The 26297-nt window shown below is 46.4% G+C and overlaps 1 protein-coding gene across 1 annotated transcript; it reads right to left on the bottom strand.

Moving 5' to 3' along the window:
- Positions 1-230: 230 nt before the first annotated feature.
- Positions 231-15830, bottom strand: CXCR3 (C-X-C motif chemokine receptor 3). The gene is made up of 3 exons (XM_081019103.1): positions 14854-15830; positions 10032-10161; positions 231-2856 (listed from the first exon to the last, which is right to left on the bottom strand). The coding sequence occupies exons 2-3, from the start codon at positions 10032-10034 to the stop codon at positions 1762-1764; spliced, it is 1098 nt and encodes a 365-aa protein (XP_080875229.1). The 5' UTR covers positions 10035-10161; positions 14854-15830; the 3' UTR covers positions 231-1761.
- Between the last annotated feature and the right edge of the window lie 10467 nt (positions 15831-26297).

Below are 26297 nucleotides of genomic sequence, written 5' to 3'. Positions count from 1 at the left end.
GCTGTGTCAGACCAAGCGCTCATCTAGCCTAGCATCATGCTTCTGACAGAGGACAGCTGGAAGCTGATGACCAGGGTGTGAAGGCATCAGTCTTCCCCACGTATTTGGCTCCAGCACCCGGTTCAACAGGCTCCCTTGGACATCCCATGGAAATATAACCAGGCTGGATCAGGCCAAACACCTATCTCAGAGCATGCTCCCAACATTTATCCGATGAAAATAGGGACGTCTTATTCCATAATAGTTTTATTAGTTATACCCTGCCCATCTGATTGGGTTGCCCCAGCCACTCTGGGCAGCCTCCAACATATAAAAGAGCATAATAAAGCATTAAACATTTAAAAACTTCCCTATACAGGGCTGCCTTCAGACGTCTTCTAAAGGTCGTATAGTTACTTATCTCTTTGGCTGGGGGGGTCGCAAAACTCCGTGCCTTCCAAGATTTCTCTGATGTAAATAGGGACGTCCTAAGGAAAAGTGGGACATTCCGGGATCAAGTCAGAAGCTGAGACGGCTTCTGTGAATTTGGGACCGTCCCTGGAAAACAGGGACACTTGGAGGGTCTTGCATGGAAGCATGCGAGCTGCCTTGCCCCCGTGACTGAGTGGCCCTAGGCCACGTGATGTCAGCATTCACCCCAGCATGTGTGGATGTCACGGGGCGTCCTGGCATCACTCGCACACACAGCAGGGCATGCGGGTGTGTCATGGGGACATTTGGGGTGGCGGCCCCCTGCCCCCCCACTTGGCTCCCCTCTCTGGAAGGAATGTGCCCCTGGCCTGTGGTCCTGCCTTTACTTGCATGGATGGAGAAATGTTTGTGCATATCAGAATCCTCACCTTTGCACAGTATGCTGAATTCCCTCTCTGCCCCTCCCCAATACAAAAGTAAAAAATGCAGACTTGCTCCTTCACCTGCTTTTGCCTCTGGTCCCACCCACCACTGGAATGTGGCCCCCAGAAAGGATTGTGGCCCTTGGCGGAAAAGGATTCCATACCCCTGACCTAGCTAGACCTACATCCCGCTCTCACTGCGGCCAACTAGACATCTGTGGGAATCTCAGAAGCCAGAATTGAGCTCAAGAGAGCTCTCTGGTTCCATGTTGCTCACTGGGCAGAAGGTGAATCAAACTTTAAAGTTTCAAAAATATTTACATTCAAAATGTCTTGGGTGCGAGTCTCAGAAACTCTGAAGTCACAACTCTTCGTCTGAGACTTTGTGGTGAGGAAGTGAAGAAAAAAACAAAACCTGAACGTAAACACCAAAGGGGTGTGACTTGTCTAAGTGAAGTGTGATATAGCTATGTTCACCAGAAAGCAACCCCCCCTAGAAAATCCTTGTGGATGGAAACGGACGTTTCAAGAATCAAAATCCCCAAACCCATATTTTGAAGGGTAGTTTTTTGGAATCTTGGAAGCCTACTTTTGAATTACATTGAGGCCCAGACCTCAGGAGGCTCCATTCAGCACTAGCCTAGTGATAACTTTTTCACTGTTTTTAAAAAGCGGTACGAAAGAAACAACCGCTGCTCACAGTGTGAACATTCATCTGACTGTCACCCCTGGCAAATAGGTTGTGAAGGGCGTGTGTGGGTGTTATTTCAGAAATCTGTAAACCCAGGTTGGCTGGTGTTGAGAGTGGGGCAAATGTAAATGCATGGGTGCATCGAGAAGGGATGCCACTTTTGACTCTCTTAAAAGCTGTTGGCTGGCTGGCTCAACAACAGGGAAACTCTGGATGAACAGGGAAACGCTAGGCTTCCTAGAGCCCTGAGTAGGAGGCCTCTGTGCTTTCAGACCAAGTTGAATCTCTCCTGTGGCTGGAGCTCCTGGCATGTCTCTGCAGGAACGCATGGCTGACGCAGCCAAAGGATTCGAGAAGGCTGAGGAACCTGTTCTGAAACTTGACGCCCACAAAAGCGTAGAGCAGTGGGTTGAGGCAGCAGTGGAAGAACCCCAAGCTGGTGGTGACCGTCTCGGCCATGTCCAGTTTGGCCTCCCACTCGCAATCCTTCTGCAGGGCGTTGAAGTCGATCAGGTTCTCGATAAACTCCACCAAGTGATAGGGAGTCCAGCAGAGGAAGAAGACCACCACCACAGCCAGGATGACTCTGAAGGCCTTGTTCTTCTTGGAGCCTTTGGAGTTCATGAGGCTGAGGATGATCCTGATGTAGCAACAGGTCATCGCTACCAGTGGGAGGAAGAAGGCAAGAAGTTGGCTGAAGATGCGAATGAAGAACTTGGCTGAGCTTGAGCCCGGGGGGAAATTGAGGGTGCACGAGGTGGCGTTTTGGCGGGAATCGGGTTCAGAGGTCAGGTAGATGAAATCGGGAAGCGTGAGGAGAATGCAGAGGACCCAAACGGCCAACGAGCTGAGGAAGATGAGAGAGGACCTGCCCCTGTTGTACATGCGAATGACGTAAACAATGGAGAGGTACCTGTCGAAGCTGATGCAGACCAGGAAGAAGATGCTAGCGTAGAAGTTGATCTTGAAAACGCTGCCAACCATCTTGCACATTACGTCCCCAAAGACCCAGCTGTGCACGGCCTGGACGGCCCAGAATGGAAGGGTCAAGACAAGGAGGACGTCTGCGACAGCCAGGTGCAAGATGAACACATCCGTCCCAGGTAGGGCTTCCTTGGCACGCAGCAAGACAGCAATCACCATCACGTTCCCACAGAGCCCCAGGAGGAAAATCAGGATGTAGAAGGGAGGCAGGAAATAGCGCCTGAAGGCCTGGGTGGTGTCGGGGCCACAGAGCAAGGTGTCATTGTTGCTATAGTAGTAGTTGAGGTCTGTGCTGTTGTCCATGAAAGAGGCAATGTCAGCTTCCTCACCTGGATTCCAGACATAAGACTAAAAAGGAATAATAATAATTGTTATGATTCCTCCTCACCACTACGAGCTGAATAAAGAGCATGAAATCCACTCTCGACTCCGAGTATATGTCAATAATAATAATAATAATAATAATAATAATAATAATAATAATTGTACCATGGCCATCTGACTGGGTTGCCACACCCATTCTGGGCAGCTTGCAGCATATACAGTGGTACCTCAGGTTAAGTACTTAATTCGTTCCGGGGGTCTGTACTTAACCTGAAACTGTTCTTAACCTGAAGCACCACTTAACCTGAAGCACCACTAGGATTCCCCAGCTGTTCCACTGGGACCCCTCCCCTCATCTGCCCCTCATTCCACTCCCGCGTCGCCTCACCGGCCCCACAATTCAAAAGCTTATTTTTGAGAGTTGAAGAGGGGACGCTTAGCTCGTTGGTTCCTTGTGGTGTACGCACTTCATTTCACTCGCCCCTCAACCATCTCTGGTGAAGGCGGTTTTGCAGATTTTCAAGACACCACCACATCTTTCGAAACCTGTCAACAGAGTCATTCGGGGAACGAATGAGCACGGCACAGAGGAAGATGCTTCTCTCGTTGTACCTTTGGCTCTCCAAAGTTAGCACATGTTGGCAGTTTGTCTCCCCCTCCCCAAGTGTGGTATTATTGATTTGTTATTTAATTAGAGCATTTTTACCACCCCAAAAAAGGCTCCAAGAGTGGCTTACAATCAATCAAAACTAGACAGCCCCTCTCTGAGAAAACTTAGGTGCCAATTCTTAAATAATAGTTCTTATAATGACCCCCTCAGCTCGGGAGCATGAGGAGGTGCTTGATAGAGCTGGTTTGGGGGCAAACCTGATGGAAGGACCCTACTGCGGCAAAAGTATGGCAAAAACAGAGTTGTCTTTTGACTCCCCTGCCCTTGCTTGAGGTACTGTACTTTTCTGTCTATAAAACGCCCCCATGTATAAGATGCCCCCTATTTTGGGGGACTCAAATTTAAGAAAATGGGGGGAAGTTGCCCAGACTTGTTGAGTTTTGGGGGGGGAGGATTGCACGCGTCAATGAATGCAACACAACAGGAACCACAAATCGCCCACCCTATTGCCGCAACAGCAGCCAATCCTCAGCAGCCCTGGACGCATCCAAAACTCACTCGCAAAAACACCACTGGCGATCTCCGCCTCGCGTCTCTCATCAGCTGCCCTCCCCCCCCGATGCACTATCCATGTATAAGACGAGCCCCCCATTTTTGAGGTTAGTTTTCCAGCGGGAAAAACCCCATCTAATACACAGAAAAAATACAGTAATGTCATCACCATGTGTGTGTGTGTGTGTGTGTGTGTGTAAAAAAGAGAACAAAAGACGGGCAGTTTTGGAATTAGTCAGAAATAGTCGCTGAGTTTTAGACTCCAAAAGCCCTTTCGGGGGTGATGGCAGCATTGCCCTAGAAATCTGATAGGGGAGCAGTGAACTTTGAGATGTTCGTTAGTCCGACATCACTCAGCTTGTACTCATCTGCAGTGGTACCTCTGGTTAAGTACTTAATTCGTTCCGGAGGTCTGTTCTTAACCTGAAACTATTCTTAACCTGAAGCACCACTTTAGCTAATGGGGCCTCCCGCTGCTGCCGCGCAATTTCTGTTCTCATCCTGAAGCAAAGTTCTTAACCCAAGGTACTATTTCTGGGTTAGCGGAGTCTGTAACCTGAAGCGTATGTAACCCGAGGTACCACTGTATAACTGCAATCCCATCCATCGCAGGATCGTCACAGGTATAGTCTAATAGTTTAATAAATGAAGTTACGTAAGCAGTAGGAAACCCACTGTCAGGATGCTGTCAGCGGCTCCTGGCTGGTTGCCCAGGAAAGTATAAAGACAAGGGAAGGTTTCTCACCATCCTTTTTTTATTCAATATTTACAGAGAGGGGCTGTAGAACCCAGCCTCTTGGATAATGACATTGTCCCGAGTGAATCTCCACACACCCCTGTCTCTCCCACTTCCTCATTCATCACTTCTACGAGTGCTGCTATGTGCTCTCTGTCTTTGAGCTCTTTGCTCTCCTACTTTCAAGGCTCGCCGGGTTCTGGGAGACGGAGGGTCTGGAATGCTTTCCAAAGACACCATGTGCATCAGCTGTCACCCTGCTTCCTCCTCCTCCTGCTCCACTCCCATTATTTCCCAACTTCCCCCCTCTTCTGCCTCTGAGCTGTGACCTCCCACAAACCCCTGTTGTAATACTGTCTTCCTCTTCCTCCTCCCTGTTAGGGTCAGGCTGGGGAGGCGGTCTCCACTATTCCTCTTCTGCCCAGTTCCTTGACACCCACCCACCCACCCAAAAATAAATCAGGACTGGGCAGTGAATCCTATGCGACGTTTACCTGGTACGCAGGCCGAGACCCTACCTGCCCTTGGACTGTGTCACCAGAGTGGTGCATGCTCTAGTTATCTCCCACTTGGACTACTGCAATGCGCTCTACATGGGGCTACCTTTGAAGGTGACCTGGAAACTGCAATTAATCCAGAATGTGGCAGCTAGACTGGTGACTGGGACTGGCCGCCAGGACCACATAACACTGGTCCTGAGACATCTGCATTGACTCCCAGTACGTTTCTGAGCACAATTCAAAGCGTTGGTGCTGACCTTTAAAGCCCTAAACGGCCTCGGTCCTGTATACCTGAAGGAGCGTCTCCACTGCCATCGTTCAGCCCGAACACTGAGGTCCAGCACCGAGGGCCTTCTGGCGGTTCCCTCATTGCGAGAAGTGAGGTTACAGGGAACCAGACAGAGGGCCTTCTCGGTAGTGGCACCCGCCCTGTGGAACGCCCTCCCATCATATGTCAAAGCGATAAACAACTACCTGACATTCAGAAGACATCTTAAGGCAGCACTGTTCAGGGAAGTTTTTAATATTTAATGCTGTATTGTTTTTAACACTTGATTGGGAAACTCAGCCAGATGGGCGGGGTATAAATATATTATTATTATTATTATTATTATTATTATTATTATTATTACCTAAATTCATACTTCCAGATAGCCTGCTTCACCTAAGGGTGCAGCAAGAACCCTGCTGAATCAGCACTTATCGGGCCTAGAATGTTGATTCCCACAGTGCTCAGGTAAAGCACTCTTAGGAACATCATGAGCAGGACACAAAAGAACAGCTTTGCCCCCCTTCCTTTCTCAATTTCTCACCCCCTCCTCTTTCTCGCATCACCTCCCCACCCATCTCTATTTCTTGCAACCTTATCTGCAACCTTATCTCTCCCCCTACATTGTCAGCAGCCATTTCCTCTCCACACCTCCTCTCTCTCTCTCTCTCTCTCTCTCTCTCTCTCTCTCTCTCTCTCTCCCCTCTCTCTTTTGCCACTGCCCATCTCCATGTCTCCCTCGCTACCTTCTCACTGGTCCCTCTCCCTTCCTCACCCCCTCAACTTCCGCCCTGACACATCGCACCCTTTGAAGCAGCTTCCCCACCACAAGCACAAGTCAATGGTTGCTGCACATCGTTTGCGATGCTCCTGAATCCACCACTGTACATAATTAGTTCTAGTAAACGATCCTGGCCTGCAGGACTGCATGCCAGAGATGGCAGTTTAGGAGGGGGGGGGGAGTGTGATAGCCATGAGAAATAATACTTCTGCTCTGTCTCATACACACCAAACACACATGTGGGCTGCATTCCTGCAAGAGAACCAACTTTGGGTTAACCCAAGAATAGTAACTTTCCAGAACGCGGTTAAATGCACACACACACTTCCAGGAAACACGTAAAATGTTGCTCTAAACAAGTTCAATGCAGGTAACAGCAAAAAGAAAAAAGAAAAGAAAAAGAAAGAGCCACACACACATCTTGCATCCTTTACTCCAGTGTAAATCTTCCCTTTTAAATTAACTGAGCTTTCCCCCCAGAATCAATTGTCATTATGCTCAGGGAGGGACAAGTATGGCAATTTTTTGTTCCTCCTCAGTTTCTCATTTTACACATTTTTTTCCAAAGCAATGTTATATACTTTAATGTCTGATTTCCCTAATACGTCCAATGCAATGCACACTTTATGCTAGCATATGCATTTTTGTAATAATAATAATAATAATAATATTTTTTTTATACCCCGCCCTCCCCTGCCAAGGCTGGGCTCAGGGCGGCTAACAAGCAATAATAAAAACAAGTTGAATGAATACAACTTAAAAGCAAGATTAAAATACAACATTAAATTGTAGACGTTCGGATGTGCAAAATTCGGATGTGTGGGTTTCGAAGGATGGCTGCCTTTCAGTTTTTGTGTTGTTTTGGACAGCAAATTGAGTGAGCTTGCATTTAAGTGTGAACTGGGTCAAATTCCACCCTCCTCCTGAATTAAGGTCCAATGCCGCTCCTGATTCCGGCCGACTCGTTTCAAGTCGACCAGGAGATGAAATCTGATCACCGTAGGCAGCCGTCTTGTGGGCTCTACAGCTTCAAACAGGCCCGGTTAAAAAGATTAAAAGAAGAAGAAAACTACTTTTGTCACTGTCGGCCAAGATGCAACGATCATGGAATGCGAAGAGATCAAAGAGATCTCCTGCTGTGAAAGTGCGCTGGGGGAGGGGGAACCATGCGCTCCCATTCAGCTGTGAGCACCACACTCTTGCCAGAGCTGTGCACTTCAAAATGCAGCCGTTGCTCCAGCCAGCTGCTCTGTACAAAGATAAATGTGGACAAGCCTGGGAGTTCAGGGGCAACAACACATGAGCAACCACGAAAGCAAAGGCCCTGTGTTCGATTCCTGGCACCTCCAAATCTGAAAAGAATCAGGCAGGAGGTGAGTCACCCCAGAGAGCCCCGTCAGTCACAGTTTCCAGCCCTGATAAGTCTGTTCTGGCAAAAACAGCAAAGGCACACACTTTACATTTATAGCACTCCCCCCCCCCGCAAGAAACCCGGGAACTGTAGTTTGCCTGCACAGAACTGCATTCCCCGGCACCCTTAACAAACTACAGTTCCCAGGATTTCTTGGGGTGCATGCATGTGCTTTAAATGTTTGGTTGTGTGCATAGCTGAAGAGCCTTGAGGTGTGACATCCCATAAATGCACGCCGCATAGGTCACAGATGGACAGATAAATAGCCTGACCTGGTTTGTATCCTGCACAAGTTGGAAGGAGGCAATCAAGCTCCTTTGCCTCTCTCCAAACAGCTGATAGGAACAATCACGGATTTTTCTTAAAAGAAGAACTCTGCACATGCCTCTAGGGCAGTGGGATCGGGGAGGGAAGCATACGGGATGCCTTATTTTCTGTCAGCATCTTGACCCACTTAGCACAGCGTCGTCTTTTCTGACCTGCAGTCGCTCTCCAAAACTTAAACTGTTTTCAATGTATTTTAAAATGTCGTGACCCACCCTGGGACCTTAGGGTGAAGGGCAGGTAATACATTGAAACAAGATTTAAGAAAAATAGCAAAACCATTACTACAATCATGGCAAGCACAGTCAAAATCCAGCGACTAACAAGAAAAGCTATTACAGGTCATGAGTTGCAAATGAAAGTCAACTGCAGCAGCAGCAGTCTCTAAAATAGTTATGAATGAATCTCTGTTCTACAGTTGCAAGCACCCACCCCATTTATTTCAATATAAGTGTCATAAATATCCCCATGTGGCTTATCCATTTCATCAGTAACGTTGGTTTGTTGCTCATGAGAGTTATCTTCTTGAAGATTAGAGACATGTATAGTGTCACCTGAAATAGGTTTAGAGGAGGTTCTCCATTTTGCTCCTCTGTAGCTTTAGAGGAAACAAATCTGAGACTGGAATCCTTCAAACATCAGGGAGTGAGCTTTCTTGAGCTCAGTAGGACTCCCTGCTCCCCAATTGTATGCACATAGGATCAGGCTGATAGGAACAATCACAGGTTTTTCTTAAAAGAACTCTGCACATGCCTCTAGGGCAGTGCGACCAGGGAGGGAAACATAGGGAATGTCTTATAGATCAAACCTATCCATTCTTAAGGAAATCAGCCCTGAGTGCTCACTGGAAGGACAAATCCTGAAGCTGAGGCTCCAATACTTTGGCCACCTCATGAGAAGAGAAGACTCCCTGGAAAAGACCCTGATGTTGGGAAAGATGGAGGGCACAAGGAGAAGGGGACGACAGAGGATGAGATGGTTGGACAGTGTTCTCAAAGCTACCAGCATGAGTTTGACCAAACTGCGGGAGGCAGTGGAAGACAGAAGTGCCTGGCGTGCTCTGGTCCAGGGGGTCACGAAGAGGCAGACACAACTAAACAACTAAACAACAACAACAGCAACAAGGATCAGGCTGCAAAATAATCTCAGAAGGCAAATCTGGATGGGTGGCTGTCCGTGCTTTTGGCAATGTTGCTTCTCGCGGCACAACTCTTGATTCTTTAAATGTCTCAGAGGGGCTTATTAGAACGGTGATGCTGGAAGTTTGAATCTAATATCTGGGATATGGCACCTGGGGTGCTCTAGGCAATGCTGAACTCCCAACTTCCGTCAGCCCAGCCAGCATGGTCAGTGCTGGGAGTTGCAGTCTAACAACATGTGGAGGGCTACAGATTCCCCATGTCTGATCTGAATGTAGCCTGATATTCAGCTCCATTCCAACAAGGCTAGCAGTCTAGTGAGAACAGTTCCTACCTTCAATGCCCTCTGGCAAACTGTGTGTTCCTAAGTTATTTCACATGGGGTAGCTCAGTGGGTAGATCACGAGACTTTTAATCCCAGGGTTGTGGGTTTGTGCCCCATGCTGGGCAAAATATTCCTGCATTGCAAGGTGGGGGTTGAACTAAATGACTCTTGCGGCCCCTTGCAACTCTGCCATTCTATCATTCTGTCCCCGCGCTTGTTTTTTCAAGGCATCAGGCTCCCCACCCACCCATGCTCTGTTAATTTTTGCGTTCCCTGCCCACCGCTTTATGGGATGTGCAGTCTACAAACCTGCGTAGCCCCATCAAAACCCAGACCACAATATCATCAGCTAAGTGTTATTGGTAGGTTTTCTTTCATATTAGTAACCCACTTTAAGCAACTTCTCTGTGGATGGGGAAAATGACACACACAAACACACACACATACCGTAACAATTAACCCAGTTTTAAGAGCAAAGTAGATTAGATTCAGCACTGTCTATGCCTTATTTGATTATATAATCACAAATATAACCAGAGATGGAGAAACTCACCATAGCTAGAAGTGTTTAGACTTCACGCAGCCCAACGGAGTACACGGGAGGAGGTTCTTCAGAAGATGGAGCCTTTGATCTGGCCTAGACTATTTTATATCCTCTCTCTGCTGAGCGGAGGGCAGGAAGTCTGTTGAGGTAAAAGTATGGTGTGATTGCACAGCATGAAAGGGGGCTGGAGATTTGCCTCCCCCTGGCCTGCCAAGGCTCCTGACATCGTGCAGAGTGCATGTCTCCCTCCTCTCAGCGACGACTGGATGGGTCGAAGAATCCAGGGCAGAGAGAAACCTCCCAATGAGGCTTTGAAAGAGGCACTTCTCAATAAGAAATTCAGCATCAAGTGGAAAGTAGGAGTGAAACCTACTTTCCCTCAGTGGAATCCATTATGTACATTAAAAAGGAGAAAGAAAGCTGTGTGTGTGTGTGCACGCGCATGCATACTTGAAGCCAGAAGCTGATAAACTATATTTCATCACAATGAATCATTAATTGATTTAGGATCACCAGCTGTTTTTACCAAGCCTGCTCCCCTCACCAGATGCAAACATGTACAGAGATCTTGTATTTTTAAAGCGCATGTAGAAGAAAGAGAGTGTTGTCTCAAGTGCATGAGAAGATGAACTCTTCCTCCTAAGTGTAGATCACCCGAGTCACCCGGAATAGGCATCGCAAATGTTTATTAAACACATAAATTGTTCAGAACATGGCAGGAATCCACCCAGCACTCGTGGGAAAATGTGGCACCATCTCTTAATCAAATGAAACTTTAACACATGATATGATAAAAGCCTGTGATTTTATCAGGGCAAGTTACTTGTTTACTGTTGTAACAACTGTTTTCTCAAAATGTATCTTCTGTACCATGAAAATAAATAAAAATGTGTGTGTGTGTGTGTGTGTGTGTGTGTGTGTGTGTAGGCATCGCTACATATAGAAGAAGTGTTTCGCATCAGTAAGGACTCATCCAGGCTACCTTTTGCATCACACTTTCCAAGCACAGATCCAGTATTTAAATCTCTTTCTTTGAGCATTCTATTTCTCTCTCTTTTTGGGGGGGTCTGTCCAGTTCTTTCCCTGGGTAAACCTCAGTTTTGCTGCTGAGTCAGAGCAAAAGGCAAATCCGGGGGGGAAATTGCCGTTTTCTCCGATTCAACGGTAAAACATGGGTTTGCCCAGCAAAAGCACAGGGACCAAAAAAAGAGATAGTATGGCACAAAGGGAATTCTGGAGGAGTCCCCAGTCTGCACCAATTATGCCTGATTCACTGAAATATCACACATCACAGTATCAATATGGGTTTTCACATGTGCTAGCTATACAAGTAGTAGATCCTGCAATTCCAGTCAAATGATACCATCATATTGCCATAGTATTCATAGACTGGCTCCTGAATCCAAAAGAACCAATCATGCCTCAGATCGCAACTCCCCCTGTTTTTCATATTTAGCTAACACCTAAGGCACTGTGGGTTAAACCACAGAGCCTAGGACTTGCCAATCAGAAGGTCGACGGTTCGAATCCCCGCGACGGCGTGAGCTCCCGTTGCTCGGTCCCAGCTCCTGCCAACCTAGCAGTTCGAAAGCACATCAAAGTGCAAGTAGATAAATAGGTACCGCTCCAGCGGGAAGGTAAACGGCGTTTCCGTGCGCTGCTCTGGTTCACCAGAAGCGGCTTAGTCATGCTGGCTACATGACCCGGAAGCTGTACGCCGACTCCCTCGGCCAATAAAGCGAGATGAGCGCAGCAACCCCAAAGTCGGCCACGACTGGACCTAATGTTCAGGGGTCCCTTTACCCTTTACCTTTTAAGGTCTTCCACTGCAATGTGGTTGTAACGCAGTTACAATAGTGCAACCTTCACAGGGGCCACTAAAAGTTTAGGTCTCCCTACCCGTCACCTTCTCCTTTCATCTCACTCTGAATCACAGCAAGGCTTCTGCCTTGAGCCTGAACTTCAAAATCAGAGCAAGGTCTCTGTGCATTCCCACCAGCCCCTGTTTTATCAGCTTGCCCGGCAGGATCGATGACGCGAATCCCTTTCTAGCACAGGGCTAAGGTTCGTGGTTCATTATTATAAGCGCAGGAGCAGGGACTGGTAAAATGGTTGGCAACACTGTCCTGAAGGTAGGCTGAATCCAGTGCCAAACCTTGGCTGGACTGAACCTGAACCCAACAGGCAGAACCTTAGGCAAAGTGCAACCCAAATTGGAACCGAATTGAAACACTCCCTATCTGAGTAGATTTGAGCCATTTGGGATTCTGCTGGTGAAAGACTCCCTAACAGCTGCACATTTTCTTGCTATGTGCCTGCAGTCAACTCTACTTTATCTGTTGCCTTATTATGAAACAAACAGGAGTAGCTGGATCAGAGGGAGTGTACTGGCTGGCTGTATTGACATTTGGAATCTTCTTCGGCGATCACTCGTAGCCGAGTAAGATTGTCTTCCATGAACGGTGTGTCCGTAGGTGACTATGGAGGCCAATTCTGGATCCACACATCTTTCCACAGTGGGGACATTGGTTTCCAGGTAGGAGTTGATCACAGTAAGGATTTGTCAAATTTGCCTTCCTCTTAGCTCATTTCTCCCTTTCACCCTGAGTTCATGCTTCTTCAAAGTCCATGATGCCTTTGGTAAAGGTTATTTTCTAACTGGAGCGCTCGCAGGCCAATGTTTCCCAATTTTCTGTGCATTTCTTTTTAGATTTGCCTTGAGAGCATCTTTAAACCTCTTTTGTTGTACTGGAATAACCCAGGCCAGACTGAAGAGAAGTGAAACTCTTGATTTTAAGAAACGCAACAGTTTCTTTTCCAGGCTCAGATCGTCAAGAAACTTTAAGGGGTGACTTGTGTCTGTACACTCAAGACAATACGCATAAATGAACGTTCAGCCTGAATTCTGCCGACCGGGAATTTGAAGTCATATCTGTAGAACTGATGAAACCAGGAGGCGCAATTAACTAGCAGAGGTGTGAAAACATTCAATTGTGGACAGCCATCAGAAACATTTCTGGTTGATGTTTTTTAAAATTATTTAAAAAATAATAATAAAACATGCCAAGAGAGAACAGGAATAAATATGTACAGCTAATTTACCACTGTTTCGTAACTCAACCAATCTGAGTTTGTTCAGGAGGCCCACAAGCTGGCCATCTCTTTTCTGCACCCAAGGTTGCCCATTGTCCCCTGCCCTACCCTGGCCAGTCATTTTAAAAAACTGAATCACACATACATGTGCATCATGGGAAAGGGCAAGAGCATCTGTTTTGCATGCAGAAGGTCCCAGGTTCAACCCTCAGCATCTCCAGGTAGGGCTGTGAATGTTCATCACCTGAATTCCTGGATGGCCACTGCCATTTAATGTAGACAAAAGCTAGATTGTCCAACCTCTGCCGGATGTAAGGCAACTTCCTCTATGAAAGTTGTTGCTGCTTCTGCTGCTGCTAGTATTATTATTACTATTTCCCACGTCTCCTCCAAGGAGCTCAAGGAGGTGCACGCATGGTTCTCCCCCTCCCTATTTGTGTCCTCATGAAGAAGAAGAAGAGTTTGGATTTGATATCCCGCCTTTCACTCCCCTTAAGGAGTCTCAAAGCGGCTAACATTCTCCTTTCCCTTCCTCCCCCACAACAAACACTCTGTGAGGTGAGTGGGGCTGAGAGACTTCAAAGAAGTGTGACTGGCCCAAGGTCACCCAGCAACTGCATGCGGAGGAGCGGGGAAGCGAACCCGGTTCACCAGATTACGAGTCCACCGCTCTTAACCACTACACCACACTGGCTTCTGACATCATGACAAAGCAAGTCAGGCTTAGAGAGACTGGGACTGGCCCACAGTGAGTTGAGTTCAGAGGCGCCAGCTTCTCCAGAGGATTGGGGGAGCCCTGTGTGACATCAAACATTGTCCTCTGAATATTTGGGGCGGTGAAACTGCCTCAGCCCCTAGGAGTCGGCGCCTATGGTTGAGTGGGAGGATTTGAACCCTAGTTTTCCAGGTCCTGGTCCAACATTCTAGCCAATACACTTGTTTCACACAAGCTGGCTACCTGCAGCAGGAGTTGAGAACCCTCTTTCAGCCTGAGAGTTGGCTTCCCACCTGGCCAATCTTCCAAGTGCCAAAGGCGCAGGTTCCAGAGGCAAAGTGGGGTGGGTGGGGCAAGATGCTGTGCCTCTTACTGTGATGGCCTGGGATTCAGACTCGGATGCTGACCCTGAGGGATCCCAGCCTGCACAGGATTCCCCACCTCCAGAACCAGCTGAGCCGGGGCTGGGGCATGAGCCTGAAGGGTCCTCACCTGTGCTGGATCCTCAGGTGCAGGCACCAGGTGAGTCTGCTCTGGCTCCTGAGCTGATGGAGGACCCATTGCCTGCAGGTGCTCCACTCTCAGCCCTGTCAGGGGAAGCTGAGGTTGCTTCTGGGTCCGATAACCCTCCAGCCTCTCCTGAGCTGCAGAGGCTCAGGGCAGAGAGGCGGAGGGAACTAAGTTCCCGCAGGAGGAGTGCTCGCCTCCAGGCCAGGAAAAGCGAGTCACCAGAGGATCGGGGCCGCCCTATGCCTCGGGGCAGATAAAAGCCGGCCAGCCCCAGTCCCAAGTTGCGGGAGCAATATTGTTGGTTGCTAGTTCCTGCCTGAACCCTGTCCTGCTTTTCTGCCTGAGCTCCTGACCTGCCCTGGTTCCCTGCTTGCAAGCCTGTTCCTGACTTCACCCGACTCCCTGCCCTGCACCCAGCTTCAGCTACTACGCACTGCCTCCACATTGCACCTTTGACCACGGACCGGACTTGGACCTCGCCTCTTGGGTAACCCACGGGACCAGCACACTTACCTTTGATGCAAGTGACAGAAGCATCCACATCGCATGGCCTCTTGCTGAAATTCTTGAGGGGACCTCATTTCCTCTCCACGGAGATCCCAAGAGGGCTGATTGCCATTCCTGCACTCCAAGATCTTGAGAACTTCAGACACATGCATGCACAGGAGCATGGTGTGAAACTGGTTCTTGCTTCCACTCAGCAAAAGTGGGAAGTGTGTGGGGTGGATCTCTGGAAACAGAGGAGGAAGAGCTCAGGAGCCGCTCAAAAGCCGCAAGTGGAGATTTGGCAGAGCAAAATGGTTCACATTGGCAAGAGTTGCGGAGATAAGGAACACTGAAGGTCACTGTCTAATTTGAAATATCCAGTCAAGCTGTTGTCTGCAGGTGGTAAGAAGTGTCTTCTGGGTGAGACAAAATGGCCACCTAGTTCAGGATCCTGTTCTCAGAGTGGCCAAAACAAAAGACAGATAAAAGGGGTAGCAGAAAGAAGGAGAGAAGGGGTGGTCCCTCCCACTTTTGCTCCGGCCCCACCTGCTACAGGCTTCATCCTGCCCTCAGTTGGTGTGTGGCCCTGAAAGATAGACTCTGAAGGAATGTGTACAAAAACTTGGTCTACACTCTAGTTCGGTGATACATCCACATTTCCTCCAGTTCCTTAGACAGGGATTTGCACATCAAGTACAGTGGTACCTTGGTTTAAGAACAGCTTAGTTTATGAACAACTTGGATTAAGAACGCTGCAAACCCGGAAGGAGGTGTTTTGGTTTGTGAACTTTGCCTTGGAATAAGGACATGTTTCGCTTCCTGTTGAGTGTGTTCCATTTGTAAATTGAGTCCCCCACTGCTATGGGAAAGAACTCCTTGGCTTAAGAATGCTTTGGTTTAAGAACAGACTTCTGGAATGGATTAAGTTTCTAAACCAAGGTTCCACTGTAATCTAAAATTGACAATACCTACCCAGTGAAGATGCAGATGGCACTGTGGGTTAAACCACTGAGCCTTGGGCTTGCCGAACAGAAAGTCTGCGGTTCAAATCCCCGCGATGGGGTAAGCTCCCATTGTTCAATCTCAGCTCCTGCCAACCTAGCAGTTCGAAAGCACGCAGTGCAAGTAGATAAATAGGTACCACTCTGGTGGGAAGGTAAACAGCATTTCTGTGCGCTGCTCTGGTTCACCAGAATCGGCTTAGTCATGCTGGCCACATGACCCGGAAGCTGTACGCCGGCTCCCTTGGCCAATAAAGCGAGATGAGCGCCGGAACCCCAGAGTCGTCCGTGACTGGACCTAATGGTCGGGGTCCCCTTTACCTTTACCCAGTGAAGAAACAGAGGGACAAAGTCAAAGTGTAACCCAGAAGAGGGTTGATGTGGTGCAGCAATGAGAGTTTGGGATGTGGACAAAGGTGATCTGAAGTGAAGACCAAGGGAACAAGAGTTGCAATTTCCAAGTGCTTGGAAAGATTTCCAAACGAATAGCCTTGAATTTTGTTGGCGTCCGTCTGCCTCGGGAGTTAATGGAGGAGAGGGCCTTTGGGGGTGAAGTCAAATGCTTAGAAGGTTGCAGCGCCCGCTGTGGCTTTAGAGACTGATATGGGAGAGACATGTTTTGTTGCAGCTGGGGCAGATGGAGGTGTCTGGTTGTGCTTCTGCAGACGAACCATGGTGTTTCTTCTCTCTGTGTTCCTCCCAGAGGTCATCCCTCCTTTGGTCACTGCTATGGATGTACAACCTGATGCAAGGGATTCACACATGGCAGGGTGAAGTTAAGACCAAACTCTCTGCAGACTTGGACAAAAGAGTTGATGGGTCTCTGTAGAGCTTCTTGGTATGCTGTCAAAGTTGCATCATCTGCAGACACCATCTCTCAGAGAAAGGCCCACCACGATTTTTTCTTGGTGCACAAACGTGCCAGGTTGAACAGACCCCCACTTTTCTTTGATGCAGCTTCAACCATCTTCAGTCGAGCTGAAGGCACATGAGAGCAACAGGGAGAAAAAAGTGCCAAAGGCAGCCTGGAACCTGCAAGGAAGATGCTTATTAATTAAAAAGTGGAACAAGCGAGATTTTATTTATTTGTCTGCTCAATTCTTCCAAGTGATGATGTTATCGTAGATGATTTATTTGCAACAATCCCCAACGCCACTTTACGTTCAGCTAATTGGTTCGCATTGAATGAGACGGTTCCTTTTGTGTGCCTTTCTTTAAATTTAATAAAAATCATTCAAACTAACAAAACCAAAAGTAATATGCACAGAGCAGTTGCTCAGCAGGTTCTTCCCCCTACAATCTGAGCTCAGATTCCCAATTTGCATAGCAGACGTAGGAGGAAGTAACTCTCTGGTTCAGTTTTCCTTCCCCTCATTCTTCATATGGTCTGCTGCATTCCAGTTCTTAAAAAAAGGTAGGCAAGCAGGTAGGTGGAGTATTGCAAGCCTGTTCAGATATATAGAATATTAGCATGTGTTTTAATCTGTTTTTAGGGACGCAGGTGGCGCTGTGGGTTAAACCACAGAGCCTAAGACTTGCCGATCAGAAGGTCGGCGGTTCGAATCCCCGCGACGGGGTGAGCTCCCGTTGCTCAGTCCCTGCTCCTGCCAACCTAGCAGTTCGAAAGCACGTCAAAGTGCAAGTAGATAAATAGGTACCACTCCAGCGGGAAGGTAAACAGCGTTTCCATGCGCTGCTCTGGTTCGCCAGAAGCAGCTTAGTCATGCTGCCACATGACCCGGAAGCTGTACGCCGGCTCCCTCGGCCAATAAAGTGAGATGAGCGCCGCAACCCCAGAGTCGGTCACGACTGGACCTTTACGTTTACCTTAAGCTTACTATTGGTATTATTTTTCAAATGTTTAAAACAATTGTTTTTACCTATTTTGCCAATAATTTTTTTGCGCTATTCTTTACACAAACCACTTTGAGCATTTCTTTCAATGATCGCGCGGTATAGAAACATTATTAAATAAATAAATAGGGGCTCGTGGTGTGGAGTTGTTTGAGCTTTTCAGTTCTGAACATCTTTATCACACCATCTCGACACCTGCTCAGGTCCTTTTAGCATCGGCTCTGCCTTTCCCCAGTCTGATTGGCACGACGGAGCTCAACAGGAAGACCAAGTAAGTCACACATGGCAGTTTCGTTTTCACACCTTCATCATCGACGAAAAAGGCTGGCAGGTTTTCTGACCTCCCCTCTTCTCGTTGCAGTTTCTGAGTTCGCACTTTGCTTACTTTGCAGCCAGGTGGAGAGACATCAGAAAGGGGGAAAAACCAGGACTGTAAAAGAGAGAAAGACGTTACGTGTCATGTCATGAGCTCAGTGACACTTCCACTTCTCATTTTTGTAGGGTTTTTTTTTGTTTTTTGTTTTGCATGAGTTTAGTTTCAAGTAGGGACATTTGATTTGGCTTGCATTTAAAGGTGAACTTTCCTAATTTGTCCATTCTGAGACAACTGGAACACACCCATCCTTTGAAATTCACACTTCCCTGAATTTTGCAGTTCTCCGATGTTTACAAAACTGCACATTCCGAGGTGAAGTGTATGTATACAGGTGAAAGTAGCATTTGTTGTTGTTTAGTCGTTTAGTCGTGTCCGACTCTTCGTGACCCCATGAACCAGAGCACGCCAGGCACTCCTGTCTTCCACTGCCTCCCACAGTTGGGTCAAACTCATGCTGGTAGCTTCGAGGACACTATCCAACCATCTCGTCCTGTCGTCCCCATCTCCTTGTGCCCTCCATCTTTCCCAACATCAGGGTTTTTTCCAGGGAGTCTTCTCTTCTCATGAGGTGGCCAAAGTACTGGAGCCTCAGCTTCAGGATCTGTCCTTGCAGTGAGCACTCAGGGCTGATTTCCTTCAGAATGGATAGGTTTGATCTTCTTGCAGTCCATGGGACTCTCAATAATCTCCTCCAGCACCATAATTCAAAAGCATCAATTCTTCAGCGATCAGCCTTCTTTATGGTCCAGCTCTCATTTCCATATATCACTACTGGGAAAACCATAGCTTTTACTATACGGACCTTTGTTGGCAAGGTGATGTCTCTGCTTTTTAAGATGCTGTCTAGGTTTGTCATTGCTTTTCTCCCAAGAAGCAGGCGTCTTTTAATTTTGTGGCTGCTGTCACCATCTGCAGTGATCATGGAGCCCAAGAAAGTAAAATCTCTTCACTGCCTCCATTTCTTCCCCTTCTATTTGCCAGGAGGTGGAAAGTAGCATACCAATGGGCAAAATATTAGGGCAAATTGCTTTGCTGAAATGTGTGTCTCAGGCAAAATTACGTAAAAAATGTGTATATTAGGAAGTATTCAGACTAAAATGCTGATGGGTCATCACAAGGAGCTTTTTTTTGCTTCCTCTTTTTTTGCAAACTGATGTGGAAATGAGGACAAATGATAAACTGAGAGAAACGGATGTTGACAGCTTCGCTCATCCCTGTCCATAAGCATAACATAAAGAAACATGGGGATGCAAGAATCGCAGCCAGCGCTTTTTAATCTTGACTAGAAATTTGATGAATCTTGCCCCATCACATTGCAACCCACATACAGAAAAATGGTGCTGAAACCAAGATTTTCTGTGTCAAAGAGCTGGTGAGATTTCACTGGCCTACACTCTTTCATTTGATATTGATTGATTGCTACATTTCCCCCAAAATATGCTTGGAGTGAATAATCTAATTGCAGAGCAAGCATAAGGAGACCCATCTGCTTCCCCCCTGTCTAGCACTCCACTCAATGTGGCTGCAATGAGGGTGCTGTGATGGCAAAAGAAGAGTCTTTGTCCTCCTTATTTGGTGTCCTCCTTGTCGTTCCTAAATCGTCCAGGAAAGGGAAGTGGGGAGCAGGAAATTAGATGAATAATAAATTCTTCTATTATTATTTTCCTGTTGTTGTTTTCGCTGTAACTCCAGAAGGTGGATATCTCCAGAGCTCTGTCTAGGACCTAAATCTCCTTTGAGATGTCTGGAGTCATGAGGAGAGGCTGCCTGTCCCCTTCTGGAGCAACCAAAAGTTGGCAGACTGTTCCTGCCTCCTGAGGAACGGTATAGCATGCCCTCTGGAATCCGGGGACAAAGGGCAGCTTAATAGCGGCACAATGGTGCCTTTTGGAGCCCTATTCTATATCCAAAGCTCGTGCGGGGGGGGGGGGTCATCAAATGCCTGAAATATAGGCATTTATATATGTTATTAAAAAGGCACTCGAACAATTGTTAATTGGGTGAATGGTGACTTCTCCATTTTAATTCTCAGATCTCTCTTCGATTTGATTTGAAGATCTTTGGTACTTCACAACTTCCCCTTGGCTAGGAGGAAGTAGACAAGCACCTCCCATGTGGTTAGCACATCTGGGCTCTTTCTGGTCCAATAGGACTTCCATTTTTAGAATGGTGTGAATTGTGATTATATATATATATATATATATAGTCCCACAACAAAGAATTTGGGGGGCCCACTTTTCTAAATCTTTCTTAAAGTGCTTTCAAATTTTTCCCTTTGAAAGTTTCTTTTGAATTTTTATTAGTTAAAATTAGTTAATTAATGCCTGCAATCTATTATTACCTTAAATCCAAAAGACACAAGCTCATTCTCTTCGGTTTCCTCTGCCAATCCCTCACAATCTGCCTCCTCTGTTTGCAAGTCCTGGCTGAGGGTCAGCAAACGTTTTCAGCAGGGGGGCAGACTATATTTTGAAAAAAATAATAATAACAAATTCCTATGCCCCACAAATAACCCAGATATGCATTTTAAATAAAACCACACATTCTGCTCATGCAAAAACACCAGGCAGGCCCCACAAGTGACCCAGAGATGCATTTCAAAGAAAAGGACACATTCTACTCATGTAAAAGCACGCTGATTCCCGGACAGTCCACGGGCCGAATTGAGAAGGCGATTGGGCCGCATCCGGCCCCTGGGCCTTAGTTTGCCTACCTGTCTCCCAGAGACTGCAAGAGGTAAATAGACCTGGTGAAAGAAAGAAGAACATGGGGGGGGGGGGGAAAGGATTGAAATGGGTGAGAAAGTGGAAGAAAATGCCAGCAGAGGGGAAAAGGCAGCATGCAGGCCGCTGTTGATAAAGGATTTGGGAAGTTGCTGCTCGAATTTTACTAGCTAAAAAGTGGAAAACCCAAGAATTACCAGGGGTGGAAGAATGGCAGATGAAGATGATGGATTTTTCGGAGCTAGCCGACCTAACAGGAAGAGTGCGCAACCAGAAGGAGGAGAAGTATCAGGAAGAATAGACAAAATTTAATGATGATTTAGCTAAATTTGTTAAGTTAAACTAATTGGAAATAGCTTGCAGGTAACAGATTGGCTTAGGAATTTATATACGTTAAGTGATGTTTAACATGTTTAACTTTGAATTGAAAAGATATAAGGATGTTAATAGACTAAGTTAAGTTTATAAGAATTATGATTTGGAAAGCTGTTAAAAGGATATGCATGGAAATTCAACCAAGGGGACGTAAGGAAGTCATGTAACAATGTTAATGAGTGTAATTTTAATAAGGTTATGATTTATGTTTGTATGTTTATTTGTTTGTTTGTTTATAATTTTGTGAAAATTAATTTAAAAAATGGGGGGGTGTTTGCTTCAACTCGCTTGTGGAGATAATCTCAGAGGTTATAAAGAAAGGGAAAAAATGATAACAAGAAGATTGGAAGAGGGGATTTGTAAAGGATAACAACAGAGAGATGGAAAGATGGGACTTATGAACATCAAAGCAGCAGAAATATGAGAGAATTGGACCCTTTCTGAACTCGAAGCATGGGTACCCCCAACAAAAATTTAAAATTTGGCTAAATATTTGAAAAAATTTGGAGTTTGTTATGTATTGGTATAATTTGGAACTAATGTGATATGATTGGTTTGTTAATTGGAAATTTAATAAAAATTATTTTTAAAAAAATGGGGGGGGGGGGATAAAGGATTTGGAAAGAAGATGAGACAAGGGACAGAGTGGCAGCAGAAAACGTGCCGAGAAAGGGCAAGGAGGCAAAGCAAAAGGAGGAAAACAAAACCAAGACAGGTGACAGAGGACAAGAAGTGCAATAAAGTAGGAGAAATAAAGGCAGGTGACAGAGAAGGAAAATAGGTTTTGAAAGCAAAAGAAAGTAGTAGAAGACACAGAAGATGATCCTCTGAAAAACCCCAGAAAGCAGAGAAAGAACACAACTACTGAAAGTTTGACCAACAATACATGAAATATGGTTTCACGTACTGGGAAAAAATAGCATGTCGAGATATTTGCATGTGAAGGGTGGTGAGATGCTAGCAAATGAAAATTTGCAACCATCAAAGCTGTTCATTCATTCATTTAGAAACAAAGCATGCCATTTTGAGATTTTATTATTATTTTCAAAAAAACCTGGACAACCAGTTTTAGAAGAGCAGGGAAACTTTGTTCCATATGCGACAGGAAGGAAGAATGGTTGGATCCAGTCTGTTCAGAAAGCAACTCTGATTCATTGCTTTCTTCTCCACAAATAATAATAATAATAATAATAATAATAATTTATTATTTATACCCCGCCCATCTGGCTGAGTTTCCCCAGCCACTCTGGGCGGCTCCAAATCAAATGTTAAAAACAGTACAGCATTAATATTAAAAACTTCCCTGAACAGGGCTGCCTTCAGATGTCTTTTAAAGAGAAGATAGCTGCTTATTTCCTTCACATCTGAAGGGAGGGTGTTCTACAGGGTGGGCGCCACTACCAAGAAGGCCCTCTGTCTGGTTCCCTGTAACCTCACTTCTCCTAATGAGGGAACCGCCAGAAGGCCCTCAGCGCTGGACCTCAGTGTCTGGGCTGAACGATGGAAGTGGAGACGCTCCTTCAGGTATACTGGGCCTTTGAGGCCGTTTAGGGCTTTAAAGGTCAGCACCAACACTTTGAATTGTGCTCGGAAACATACCGGGAGCCAATGCAGATCTCTCAGGACCAGTGTTATGTGGTCCCGGCAGCCGCCCCCAGTCACCAGTCTAGCTGCCGCATTCTAGATTAATTGCAGTTTACGGGTCACCTTCAAAGGCAGCCCCACGTAGAGCGCATTGCAGTACAAGCTTCCAAACACATGAGTAAAGTCCTGCATTCTGTCCTAGGATGACATGTGAAAATTGTTACTTTCGTCGAAACTAGTGCTCTCGACAGAAGCTGTCTGCAAAGAATTGGGTTCTGAACACAAAACTCTGTGGTTACGCATAGAAGTGAGGTGACTGCCATGAGGAAAAGGGTTTGAAAGGCCGTTTGAACTTCAACACAAAGTTCTTGAGAGATAAATTGTTAGCATATGCCCCATTAATTGACAACTCCTTGTGTCTTTTAAGGTTGGCACACCTTGTGGATGTGTTCAGATGTAAAAAAAGCATTCAGAAATAGTAATAATATTGAAATTTGTTCACATGGTGAATGGTGTAGCACACTCTGCTGGGCAGAAGAAGCAACTTATGAATATGAGCCATAAAGCAAGAAGCCAGTCTGCATTTTTGAAGTGCGGCAGCTTGCAGTGAGAGAGAAAAGTGGGTGCGAAGGGTTCAGGTTCTGGTAGGTTTCCAGAAAACCCCTTTGCCACCTACCACCTACCATTTAAACCAGGAGAAGCCAACAATGTGCCCTTCAGATGATGTCCCACTACAACTCCCATCAGCCCTAACTAGTCAGCATAATCAGTGGTCAGGAGTAATGGGAGCTATAGTCCCAACATCAGGAGGGCTCTGTGTTGGTTGTTCCTGATTTAGACCAAGACTGGTAGGAAACCTTATGTAAAAACAACACATTGGGCCATAGTATTTGTGAATTCTTCACTTATAAAAAGTGCTAGGGTTGGTTCAACCTACTGGAAATGAAAGACACTGCTATATAGCCTCATATTTTGACATTCTTTGACCTTTGGGGCTGTTTTTCCTCTTCATTTACTGGCCTAGAAGATTCCAGCCATTGCTAGCAAAGAAGAAAAAAATCCTTTGTGTTGTTTCTTTATTGACCCTCCCAAATAATTCAATAAAAATATAGTTGGAAGCAGTGGAGCCTCATAACCCAAAATTCTTACTAACTGAAATTTAATTTATTTCCAGATTGATTGATTATTTCCAGTCACCCTACATGTGTGGGTGTGGGGAACAACTTTTTCCTTTCTAACGCGTTTGCAAACATACACAGAGAGATATACAGTGGTACCTCAGGTTACATATGCTTCAGGTTACAGACGCTTCAGGTTACAGACTCCGCTAACCCAGAAATAGTACCTCGGTTTAAGAACTTTGCTTCAGGATGAGAACAGAAATCGTGCTCCGGCGGCGCAGTGGCAGCAGGAGGCCCCATTAGCTAAAGTTGTGCTTCAGGTTAAGAATTGACCTCCGGAACGAATTAAGTACTTAACCCGAGGTACCACTGTATACAGTATTTCTCCACACTTCCCAACATTCCTGTCCATTGGCCAAGCTAGCAGGGGAAGTGCCAAGGGCACTTTGCACTCAAAGGAATGCACACAGCAGAGAGTTACCGTATTTTTCGCTCTATAGGACGCACTTTTCCCCCTCCAAAAATTAAGGGGAAATGTGTGTGTGTCCTATGGAGCGAATGCAGGCTCCTTGGCTTCAGCGATAGCAACGCGAAGCCTCCGAAGCGCTCCGGAGGCTTCACGCTGCTTTCGCTGAAGCTTGGAGAGCGAGAGGGGTCGGTGCACACCGACCCCTCTCGCTCTCCAGGCTTCAGGGATAGCTGCCTGAAGCCTTCAGAGCACAGCGCGAGTTCCCGCTGTGCCCCGCAGGCTTCAGGTTCCTTTCGCTGAAGCCAGGAGAGTCTTGCTCTCCCGGCTTCAGCAAAAGGAACCTGAAGCCTCCGGAGCGCAGCGAGAACTCGTGCTGCACTCCGAAGGCTTCAGGGATAGCCAGAGGCTTCGGGTTCCTTTGGCTGAATCCGGGAGAGCAAGACTCTCCTGGCTTCAGCAGAGAGGGAGAGCTGCGCCGGGCCCCTTCAGCCAAGCGGGAGGAGAAATGGAAGGGGCTCCGTTTCTCCTGCCGCTTCGCTGAAGGGGCGCTGAGCAGACAGGGGGAGATTTTTTTTTTCTTGTTCTCCCCCTCTAAAACAAGATGTGTCCTATGGTCGGGTGCGTCCTATAGAGCGAAAAATACGGTAAGTCTGTATTGTCAAAGATAACACTGACTGTCACTTCTACAGCTCTGGATACAGACGCACACCAATCTAGCTCCCAGGCAGCTATTCCACATCCTTGCGACCAGGATCCACCCATCCAATCCATCAGGTCTGCCATAAAATCATTCAGGGGAAAACTAAACAATGAGTCTGCAGGGTCCAAAGTGGGGGCTTGGGCAGATTAATTCCAAATATATGGGGCCATCATAGAATATGTCTTGTCCCTGACAGCCTCATGAAGGCACCTCTGGTTGAACACTTCATCACACATCACCATTCGGATACAGATTTATTATGTACAGTACTATGGGTGAACCAGAAGAAACGTGGCGTTGGGCGAGATTTTGAACAGCTATTGCATCAACAAGAAACCTGTTTATTTGTTTAAATCCACATATCCTGGGGGGTTGAATTCAGAACTCGACTTCAATTGTTTTATTTAAAATCTATTTTACATAAAATCCGTTGTATTTAAATACTATTTCAAAACCATCCAAATCTGTTCTGTTTTAAGTCTGTCACTTTATGGGTTGTCTTTGCATTGTGATGCCGGAATTGACGTACTGTTCCTCTAAGTTTCTTTACATTGTCTGCAATTAATTGTTATTTGAGACACTTGTGGTCAACTTTATATGTCCTACGCATTTGTGTTGCAAGCATCAGCAGCGACACTATCCAGTGAACACTGATCCACTAGTATGATCCTTACTAGTACGTATATTTCATTGATAATTATTCAGTATGTACCTCTTTATATATTTTGTTCTACTGTATAACTTACATGCAGGTTGCTCAGTTTTGTTGTCATTCATTGCTTGCAATGCCTTGTATTCCATTTCCAGCTGATGAAGACTTTATTCCGAAACAGTTGAACTATTCCGGATATACTGTCCTTTTGAGACTTCTGAGAGACATCTTCCTTCGAGACTTTTGTGAGATGTCTTCCACTGAGAGATGGCTTGGCGTTCCTCGCTATTCATTGATGTGTTGTATGATATATGTGGCTTATTCGTATATTTTGAATGACATCATAACCAATTATATATTCACTAATAGTTATTAGCCAGCGTGTTGCGTTTGCATTTTTGTAGATCGTGGTAGACTCAGCAGGTTCAAACTTTGCCTGACTTGCTTCTGAAAAACCCAGCCACAACCCCACATCTCTCTCTGGCCCCACTATGAACGCTCCTTAAGTGTTTTGTCTGGCTGGAATGCCTCCCTGAACTCCTATAATGCCACTTCCTTTCCTGGAGGGAGAACACAGGTGTGTGCTTGTGCAGAAATTAGCCTACCGGAGGACGGC

This window comes from Podarcis pityusensis (assembly GCF_964106645.2).
Source record: "Podarcis pityusensis genome assembly, chromosome: 8".
Classification (NCBI taxonomy): domain Eukaryota; kingdom Metazoa; phylum Chordata; class Lepidosauria; order Squamata; family Lacertidae; genus Podarcis; species Podarcis pityusensis.
This window is presented reverse-complemented; position numbering and strand designations above follow the sequence as displayed.